This window comes from Rhinopithecus bieti, unplaced genomic scaffold (assembly GCF_001698545.2).
Source record: "Rhinopithecus bieti isolate Rb0 unplaced genomic scaffold, ASM169854v2 scaffold_74225, whole genome shotgun sequence".
NCBI lineage: Eukaryota > Metazoa > Chordata > Mammalia > Primates > Cercopithecidae > Rhinopithecus > Rhinopithecus bieti.
The window spans coordinates 117829-128505 of NW_016827667.1; the positions used below are offsets into that span (position 1 = coordinate 117829).

A 10677-nucleotide genomic window follows, 5' to 3' on the forward strand; every position below is an offset into this window, starting at 1 on the left:
TTTTTTTTTTTTTTTTTTTTTTTGAGACGGAGTCTCGCTCTGTCGCCCAGGCTGGAGTACAGTGGCTCAATCTCGGCTCACTGTGAGCTCTGCCTCCCAGGTTCATGCCATTCTCCTGCCTCAACCTCCCGAGTAGCTGGGACTACAGATGCCCACCACCACACCTGGTTAATTTTTTGTACTTTAGTAGAGACGGGGTTTCACCGCGTTAGCCAGGATGGTCTTGATCTCCTGACCTCGTGATCCGCCCCCCTTGGCCTCACAAAGTGCTGGGATTACAGGTGTGAGCCACCACACCCGGCTTACCAGCTCTTTAAGAGATTCAGTAGCTACCAGTTGTGTCTTTACGTGGCTTTACCATAAGAATTTCAGCAGCTTCACCTGTTTGTCCATAAAGTAACAGCAACTAAATTTAAGTGAAAAGGAGCCTGGTTTTGTGCCCTTTCCACTTTTCTTCTCTGATAGAAGATTCAAGAAATTCAGTGCTCATGACAAGTGTTTTATTCCTTTCACGGATGGGGAGGGGTTATTCCGAGAGAATGCAGAGGAGGACAATGCTGAACTCAGCTCCAGTTGTGGTTTTAGCTGTAATTGGAAGGAGGTGGCTTCTAATGGGGCAGGGTCCTTCGCAGCCCTCACTCAGATGACCTGGGTCTGCCCTTATCTAAGACTGCCACGATTCCCTCCCTCTCATTAAAAATAAACCGGGCTGGGTCTGATGGCTCATGCCTGTAATCCCAGCACTGTGGGAGGCCAAGGTGGGAGGATTACCTGAGCCCAGGAGTTTGAGACCAGCCTGGACAACATAGTGAGGCCCTCTGCACCCCTCCCCCCCACAACCTGTCTCTACCAAATTACCTGGGCATGGTGGCACACGCTTATAGTCTCAGTTACTCGGGAGGCTGAGGTGGAAAGATCACTTGAGTCTGGGAGTTCAAGGCTGCCATGAGCCATGATTGCACCACTGCACTCCAGCCTGAGCAACAAAGCAAGACCCTGTCTCAGACAACAACAAAAAAGAAAAACCAAAGAAGCCTGAAAAGCAAAATTTAAAGTGCATCCTGAACCCCTCAGGATGGTGTGCGGGGTGCAACCCAGAGCTGGGTAAGTAAGGGGAAAGCAGCAACCACAACTGAGGGCCACTTCCTGCCCTGGGCAGCCCCTGCTTGTGGGAGTGATCTGGGCTGTGACCTGCCCTTGCAGGCCCCCACCCTTGTTTCCCCAAAGCAGTGCCAGCACCCCGTGCTCCTCTGGGCCTCTGACTCTCCCTTGAACCTTCAGCCCAGCGCGAAGCACCTTGGTTGTGCTCTGCTGGTGCTGGTAGGGTTGGTGTATGGTGCTGCTGCAGCCTGAGGGCCAGAGCAGGGCATCTGTCTGTCCCCTTCTGCTGCTGTGGAGATGACTACTCCCAGACCCTACTGTGACAGTTTTAACTGGGCCTGACCTCCCCCTCAATTTTGAAATCCTGATGCCCCTGAGGTGAAGGTGGCCTGTTTGCTGTCTTTAGAGTACATGTCTGAGGATTTGGGATTCAACCTGTACTTCTCTGGGTCTTTGGTCTGTATGCCCACCAGCCAACCACTATCCTTCCTGGCAGCTGTATCAGAGCTGGGGACCATCAAACTGGTTTTCTCCAGTGAGAGTTTTCTTGACATCTTCTAGTGTCAAGAAAGTGCCCTGGGAATCCCTCCTAGAGACCTTCCCAAGGGGGCATGGACCACTCGTGTCTGGGAGGACACAGCTTCCCAGAGAGGAGGGGATAGTGCTGAGAGAACCCCAGTGTACCTTGTCCCCCCGTAGTGGTTGAAAGTTTCTGGGTGAGCTAGTGCATAAGTGGGAGGGGCAGCAGGAGGATTGGCAGGGCTAGGAGAGGGGAACCAAGCCTACTACTTTTCTGGGATCCCCTTTCCCCAACCAGCCCTGTAGCTGGGCCATCCCTTGTGGGTTGGAGGGGCCCTGGCAGGCTTGTAGCCCCTCCGCCCAGCTCCACCCCAGGGGAAAAGTTGCAGCCAAGCTTCTTGCTGCTTTGTCTGTCTTCAAAGCATGACTCACACATGCTTTCCCTAGATTGGAGTGCAGCGAGAGGCAGGCAGCAGAGACCCCAGCCTCTCCTTAGGATGCTGAGTGGCTGGACTTTGCACCACAGGAAAGCTAGGAGTTGTTTTGTGATGTGCTTTTGATGGCTTTGGGTGTTTTTAGCGAGTGACAGAGGATTTGGCAGATTTTAGGGAGGCTAGCAGGAGGCTGTTCTGCTTGATTTGGAAATGTGACTCGCACCCTGTGATTCAGAGGCTTCCCGGGATGGTCAGCACCCTACCCCCCAGGGGAGCAGTGGATGTCCCTGAGGGACTGGAAAGCTGAATGAGAGGTTAAAGAGCAACATTGGTCCACAGGGAACAGATTCTCAAAGGTTCTGGGCTCAGACTCCTGAAAGTGGAAGCTGTGTAGTCAAGGCACCGACTCCCTTCCCATCTCTCTCTGCTTGGGACCTCTGTGTGTTGAGACGGGAGGACTGAGTGGGGACAACTATCCCGAGATCGAGGACCGTCTGCCCATGCAGCCAGTCTCCCAGCAAACTAGAGGTCGGGGTGGCCAATCATCCCCCTGCTAAGAACGCTTCCACTAGTCAGGCCTGACAGCACCTCCCTGTGCTGTCCTTCCCAACTGCCTTCTCCTCACTTTGTACTTCGCGTTCTTATCCTCAAAGACCACAAGCCCAGGTGATCTCGACCTTGCCTCCCAGCCGTTCCTAGGCCCGGCCCCTCTGGTAACTTGGGGCCTGTTGAGGGGCTTTGGCCCCTGCTCAGATGCATGGTCTGTTCACTCATCCATCATCTCCAGGCCTCTTGGGAGTTGGAGAGGGCTGGACCTGGGCTTCCTAGGGAGTACTGATGTGCTTCTGCTGCTTCTCATTGCTTGCTCTTCCACCTCCAGCACAGGGGTGCCTGGATATGAGAGAAGGGCCTGTGGGTTATAAGCAATGGGATGCTTTTTATTTTATTTTATTTTTTTTGAGACAGAGTCTCGCTCTGTCGCCCAGGCTGGAGTGCAGTGGTGCGATCTTGGCTTACTGCAACCTCCACCTCCCAGGTTCAAGTGATTCTTCTACCTCAGCCTCCCAAGTAGCTGGGTCTACAGGCTCGTGCCACCATGCCCAACTAAATTTTTTTTTTTTTTTGTATTTTTAGTAGAGACGGGGTTTCACCATATTAGCCAGGATGGTCTTGATCTCCTGACACATCGTGATCCACCCGCCTGGACCTCCCAAAGTGTGGGGATTACGAGCGTGAGCCACCACGCCCGGCATTGCCAGTAAGCCTGCTGAGCAGACAGGGACGGGTGGTCACCCTGATTACAAGCAGGAAAGAGACTTATGGAACCTAGCAGATGCCTGGGATTTTTTAGGAGCTCTCCATCTGTGCTTCAGGAATGAATGGATTTGCCTTCTGTGACTCTGTCTTGCCCGGGGTCTGGTCTCTGAGCAGTGGCAAGTCCCCGCACGTGGCCAGAGCAAAGCCTGGCGTGCTGCCTCTCCTTTCCAGTTTTCCGTGTCCTTTCTCGGGTGAGGGTTGCCCACGCCACCCTCAGCCTGGTTTTCTGAGAACTCTTTCTCAACTAATGCAGCATGTCTCTGGAGTGGAGGTGTCCAGTGACCCCACCCACTGGCCCAAGGCCATGGGAGCTAACAGGGGAAGATTCAGGAATGCCTGGGAGCCCTCAGGCTTGGGACTTTCAGGGTTAAATCCTGGCCCAGCAGGGACTGCTCTCAGTTCCTCTGTAGAATGAGTGTGAACAACAATAGCAGTGGGGAAATTAAGCTGAAAAGCCCGGGCCTGCTGGGTGGGGATGGGTTGCAGGGGTGCCTGGTGAGGGACAGAACTTGTCTGGCACCTTACTTGCCAGCCCCTGTGCTTTGGGTTGAGTGGTAGGAAGTGAACAGCTCTGCAGTCTCTGACCACCGCCTCCTGCAGTTCTTCATTGCCTTGGCTATGCCAGCTTCCAGTGCACAGCCAGCTCTGGCCTCTCACTCAGAACTGGGGCTCAGGCTGCCGCAGGTGTATGTTGGAGTATTTTGCCAAGCAAAGTTAAGGGATGATGCCTGGTCATATGCATTTCCTGTCAGGGGCTTTGGGCTTCCTGAGACTCTTCCCCACCTCCTTGCATCCTGCCCCTGCCTACAAAGAGGGAGAACTGAGCACAACTAGCAAGGCAGCGCGTTTGTCTCCTGTGTTAGTGCTTCTCTTTGATACTTTCTTTTCCCAACTCTTTGTGGCCGGCAGGGGTTTAAAGCGGTTTGGCAGGTCTAGTGTGCAGCCCCTGGGTTTTCTCTACCCCCAGGAATATGCTGATCCCGGCCATACTGTTACCCTTGCCCTAGGTACTGGCACCCTTTGGGCTGCTCTTGCCTGGAATTTGAACCGAAGTTCAAATGAAACTTCTCCACCATGGGCCCCTCAAAGCTGAGACCTCTCCACCATGGGGCCCTCAAAGCTGAGACCTCTCCACCATGGGCCCCTCAAAGCTGAGACCTCTCCACCATGGGCCCCTCAAAGCTGAGACCTCTCCACCATGGGCCCCTCAAAGCTGAGACCTCTCCACCATGGGCCCCTCAAAGCTGAGACCTCTCCACCATGGGCCCCTCAAAGCTGAGACCTCTCCACCATGGGCCCCTCAAAGCTGAGACCTCTCCACCATGGGCCCCTCAAAGCTGAGACCTCTCCACCATGGGCCCCTCAAAGCTGAGACCTCTCCACCATGGGCCCCTCAAAGCTGAGACCTCTCCACCATGGGCCCCTCAAAGCTGAGACCTCTCCACCATGGGCCCCTCAAAGCTGAGACCTCTCCACCATGGGCCCCTCAAAGCTGAGACCTCTCCACCATGGGCCCCTCAAAGCTGAGACCTCTCCACCATGGGCCCCTCAAAGCTGAGACCTCTCCACCATGGGCCCCTCAAAGCTGAGACCTCTCCACCATGGGCCCCTCAAAGCTGAGACCTCTCCACCATGGGCCCCTCAAAGCCAGGCCTTTACCCTTGATAGAGCTTTTCGAGCCAGACCCAGGTTGTGGTGGTCTTGCTTTATGTGCCAGGGGAGGAGTCCTCAGAGACTGAACTTTGCCTTCTTCATGGCCCAGCAGGCAGGTTCCCCATCTCAACTCTTCACTATCTGTCTTCTTATCCTCCTGTGGCCAACCTCAGAAGCCCTGTGTTTGGGGAGGGGGTTGTTAATGCCTTGGTTATACTTTTGAAAGAATAGATGGACTCCTGGCCAAGCACAGCAGCTCACGCCTGTAATCCCAGCACTTTGGGAGGCTGAGGCGGGCATATCACGAGGTCAGGAGATCGAGACCATCCTGACTAACATGGTGAAACCCCCTCTCTACTAAAAATACAAAAAAAAATTAGCCGGGCATGGTGGCGGGCACCTGTAGTTCCAGCTACTTGGGAGGCTGAGGCAGGAGAATGGCATGAACCTGGGAGGCGGAGCTTGCAGTGAGCTGAGATCCCGCCACTGCACTCCAGCGAGACTCCGTCTCTCAAATAATAATAATAAAAATAATAAAGAATAGATGGACTCCTACCACCCAAGCCCCCATTTTGGGAGGCTCTATCTTCAGAGCCTCCTCCTATCCAGTGATGAGTATCTAGTGAGAGAAGGACGGAAAGAAAACAAAGAGCTTTGCCACCAGCTCCTCCTATCCCCTGTCCCTGGGGTCTGCATTGCTCCCTAGGCTTTTCAGGGGCTTAGTTCAGAGATAACCCTAGGCTAAAAGGAAAAAGGAGGAACCAGTCCTTGCACAGCTGCTGGTAGCCTGATTCCACTGCACTTTCACACTCTGGAAGGGGAGTCCTGGGAAAACCCATACTGGAGGCCAGGGTCACTGCACCTGGGGCTGGGTAGGCTGCAATGGGAGAGAAAGCAGGCAGGGGCAGGCCAGAGAGGGCTTCTCTCATTGCCCACCTTCTGTCCTGCAGGTTGGAAGTACTCCATGACACACACTCGGAGAAAGTCTCTTCCCATGCTGAGTTCGGGCCCCAGTGGCCGCCGAGAGCCCCTGCAGATGGAAGACAGCAACATGGAGCAGGGGGCTGAGGGTGTGGAGCCAGGCGTGCCCGAGAGCCCAGGTCACCTCACAGGGCGCCGCAAGAACTACCCACTTCGTAAGCGCCCATTGGTTCCTGAGAAGCCCAAGGCCTGCAAAGTGCTGCTGACTCGCCTGGAGAATGTGGCCGGTCCCCGGAGTGCAGATGAGGCTGATGAGCTACCGCCTGACCTGCCCAAGCCCCCCAGCCCAGCCCCATCCAGTGAGGACCCTGGCCTTGCCCAGCCCCGCAAGCGGCGCCTGGCCTCCCTCAATGCCGAAGCTCTCAATAACCTGCTGCTGGAGCGAGAGGACACCAGCAGCCTGGCAGGCACCCGCCGCAGTCGAGCAGCGGATCCCCACCGCAGCCGTGACCGTGACCGTGCTACTGGGGGCTGGTCCTCCTCCAAGAAGCGGCCCCGGCTGGGGGACCTTGGAGGAGGAAGTCGGGACCTGTCTCCAGAGCCAGCACCAGATGAAGGTCCCCGCCGAGATGGAGACCCAGCTCCCAAGAGACTGGCTAGCCTGAATGCAGCTGCTTTCCTAAAGCTGAGCCAGGAGCGGGAGCTACCCCTGCGTCTGCCTCGTGCCCATGCAGAAGTAGATGGGCGGTCCACTGAGCCCCCAGCACCCAAGGCCCCGAGGCCAAAGTGGCCCAAGGTCACTGGCAAGAACTATCCCAAGGCTTGGCAGGGGGCCAGCTCTGGGGAGGCTGCAGGCCCACCCGGCTGGCAAGGCTGCCCTGATGAGCCATGGCCATCTACAATTCCTCGTGGACCATCCGTCCAGCCATCTCATCAGCCCCTGAGCAAGGCTCTGGAGAGCCCTTTGGGACTGCGCCCTCACCTACCCCTGCTGATGGGTGGACAGGCGGCTCTGAAGCCAGAGCCTGGGCGCCCAGGCGAGGAATCACCTGCCCCTAAGCAGGAACTGCATCAGCCCTCGTTCCCCACACCTCAGCTGTCTCCGCTGCCGATGCCTGGCAACCCTGCCGACTATAGTGGCCTGTGTGTTGGGCCCGAGCTCACTGCACTAGGCAGCTTCTACCTGTACTGTGGCCAAGAGGGGCTGCAGTGTGGGGGCTACTCGCCCTGCCCCATGCTCCCAGAGGGCAAGCTATCCCCAGTGGCTGCACCTCAAGAAGAGGGGCTCCTCTTAGCCCCGAGCTCAGTGCCCTCAGGCACCCCTTTTCAGCACCCTCCCTGGGGCTCCTCTCGCTACTGCTCTAGCGAGGACACTGGAGTGAATGGCTACAGCATCTGCGGAGTGTTGCCCCTGTCTCTCACCCGCGCTGGCACTGCCTGTGGCGGCTGCCCATACAAAATGCCTTTTGCAGCAGGTAAGGCGTCCTGGGTCCGGGATAAACTGGGGAGTCTCAGAGACATGGCATCCCAGGAGGTTGGGCTGTTGATCTGAGCAGAGGTCTCCCTTGGGGTCTGGCTGCTAACTGGAAGGTAGGGGCTTTCAGAAGCGAGAACTCCCGTAGTCTGTGCCCCAAGCAGAGGAGCATTCCCAAGAACAGGGCCCCATCTATGGTTGTGGACAGCCTTGCTCTTCCCAGGCTGCCTGTGGAGATTCTTGGCCTGGCAGTTAGGTAGCATTGCAGTGGTACAGGCCACAGAAAGGCCTCTCTTCCCTCCTCATCCTGGGATACCCCTTCTTAGACTCTGAATAGCAGGTTAGTTATTGGAATTAGGACTTTTACCAAACTGTTCTAATGGCCCGGCCCTTCTGCTCTCCTCGAGGAAAGCTAGAATTCCTTACTTTTTAGAAACCAGTACTCTCTGCGTGCTGGCGAAGTTCAGCATTCATGGGAAGAGTGGTAGGTACCAGACTCAGTAGGTGGTACCTACTGCACAGGGCAGCTTTGCCCTGGCTGTACAGGCCTTGAAAAAGAAGTGCCCAGACTGAGCATCACTTTGCTGGGTGTGGATAGAGAGGGTACACCACGGGAACAGACAAACAGTTCCCTGACGTGGATGGAATGCAATCAGGGCCCACAGCTTTGGTGTCTGCCTGCCTGACAAGACCCAGACACCTGCCCATGCTCTGGCTGTTGAGACACTCCCAGAATCATTTCTCTTCCCTGAACTGGCAGAGGTATCCTCACCTGCCTCTCCAGGCTCCCTGCCTGCCTCCTGGGTGGAAATGAGACATGCTGGCCAGCAGGTCTGGCCTGCTGCTGGGGAGGTGAGGGCTGGACCTTCCAGATCTCCCTTCCCCCCACATCCTTTCTTGTAGGGGTCTATAAAACAACTTTATAGACCAGTTGGCCCTGGCCAGACTGGTTATTTCAGGTTGTGGCTTGAGTTAGAATTCTTCTGACATGAGAACAGGCTGCTGCTGAGGGTTTTCCTTCTTTTTTTGTGCCATTCCCCAAGTCTAGACCCTCATCCTCTCCCCCTAATAATAAGGACACCAGTAGACACCATGTACCAGGCACTGTTCTAAGTGCTTTACATATGGGAGGCTGCTTGCCATGTAATGGAGCACAGACTCTGGAGCCAGACTGCCTGGAGTAGAATGTTCTCCCCCACTTCCCTAGCCATGTGACTATGGGACAAGTCAGTAACTGCTCTGTGTCTCAGTTTTCTTAACTATAAAATGGGGGTAATGATACCTACCTCATAGGGGTTTTGTAAGGATGAAATGAGTTAATGTGTTCATAAAAAAACCAGCCAGTTACCAAATGTGATATTTGTAACTACTATTTATATTGCTCTGAGGGTTAAGTGACTTGCCTGAAGTCACATGGCTAGTAAGTGGCAGAACCCAGGCTGTCCGATTCCAGAACCCTATTCTCAGGCATTATGAAAGCCTTAGAAAATTAATATCAGGGCCAGGCACGGTGGCTCATGCCTGTAATCCTAGCACTTTGGGAGACTGAGGCGGGCAGATTGCCTGAGCTCAGTAGGTTGAGACCAGCCTGTCTAATGTGGTGAAACCTTATCTCTACTAAACATACAAAAAAATTAGCTGGGTGTGGTGGTGGGCACCTGTAATCCCAGCTACTCAGGAGGCTGAGGCAGGAGAAATACGTGAACCCGGGAGGTGGAGGTTGAAGTGAGCCAAGATAGGGCCACTGCACTCCAGCCTGGGCAACAGAGCGAGACTGTCTTAAAAAAAAAAAAAAGTTTAGAGTTAAAAAGGATGTTCCAACCACCTCTCTTTCAGACTAAAAGGGGAGCTGGCCAGTCTCCAAGATCAGGAAACACCCCGTCCCCTTAGAGAGTCACTCTGACAATCCATAAAAAGGCCTCTGATCCCATTGGCCACCTCAGTGGCCTTTGGTTGCACACTTAGAATTAAGACAGGAGCAGGTTCTGAAACAGATGGGTGATGGGGGTCACTGCTTGTCCTGTCCTGACCCACTCTCTCCCTTTCCTAGAAGGCTGCAGATCCCTGAGCCAGTTGGAATTTCCTCTCCCAGAAGCTGGCCACCCAGCCTCACCCGCCCACCCACTCCTGGGATGCCCTGTACCCAGTGTACCGCCTGCAGCAGAGCCCGTCCCCCATCTTCAGACACCCACCTCGGAGCCTCAGACAGTAGCCCGTGCGTGCCCTCAGAGCGCCAAACCACCCAGTGGTTCTAAGTCAGGTCTGCGCACGGGCTCCAGCTGCAGGCACACTGCAAGGAGCAAGGCAGCCCGCAGGCCCAGTCACCCCAAGCAGCCACGTGTCCAGCGCCCACGCCCTCGCCGCCGCCGTCGCCGCCGCACTAATGGCTGGGTACCTGTTGGGGCTGCCTGTGAGAAGGCCGTGTATGTCTTGGTAAGTGCCAGCTCTTAGCTGATGACAAGAGGGAGGGAGGCAGTGGGGACACATGACTTGCAGTGAGGTAGGTGCTAGGAGCACCTGGTTCTAGCTACTCTGAGAGGTGACAAGGGACTCCAGTTTACTTGTATCCCAGGAATCAGCCATGCTGGCCCACCCAGCTTGCTTTCCTAGCCCCCTACTGATCCTGTACCAGATACCCCAGGGAGGTCAGGAGACACACAGTCATAGCTGGTGGCTGCCATCTCTGTGAGTGTCTTCCCCTCCCCTCACTGCTCACTCTGTCCCTTATACCCTGGATTGTAAAATGGAGGACTGTCAATGGAGAACTTTTCTGGATAAGTGTATAGAGGAAGTTGGAATGCACAGAGAAAATTAGTGATACAGAGAACATCTGGGATGATGAAAAGAGGCCAGGTGCAGTGGCTCACATCTTTAATCCCAGTACTTTGGGTGATGGAGGTGGTAAGATCACATGAGGCCAGAAGTTCGAGAGAAGCCTGAGCAATATAGACCTCATCTCTACAAAGTAAAAACATTAGCCGCATGGTGCTGTGCACCGGGAGGCTGAAGTGGGAGAATTGCTTAGGTCCAGGAGTTCAAGGCTGCAGTGAGCTGATTGCACCACTGCACTCCAGCCTGGATGACAGAGTGAGACCCTGGCTCTTAAAAGTAATTAATTGGGGCCGGGCGCGGTGGCTCAAGCCTGTAATCCCAGCACTTCGGGAGGCCGAGACGGGCGGATCACGAGGTCAGGAGATCGAGACCATCCTGGCTAACACGGTGAAACCCCGTCTCTACTAAAAAATACAAAAAAACTAG

At 55.0% G+C, this 10677-nt stretch overlaps 1 protein-coding gene across 6 annotated transcripts in view; it reads left to right on the forward strand.

Moving 5' to 3' along the window:
• BAHD1 (bromo adjacent homology domain containing 1) overlaps positions 1-10677 on the forward strand; it is a 33116-nt gene that overhangs the window by 16044 nt on the left and 6395 nt on the right. For 4 of the 6 annotated variants that reach the window (XM_017864029.1, XM_017864024.1, XM_017864025.1 and 1 more), the window contains 2 exons: positions 5975-7420; positions 9470-9852. In XM_017864029.1, coding sequence (XP_017719518.1) covers positions 5989-7420; positions 9470-9852 — 1815 coding nt within the window. In that variant the 5' untranslated portion in view covers positions 5975-5988. The remainder of the gene's footprint in view (positions 1-5974; positions 7421-9469; positions 9853-10677) is intronic. The other 2 variants (XM_017864026.1, XM_017864027.1) reach the window with 1 other exon arrangement.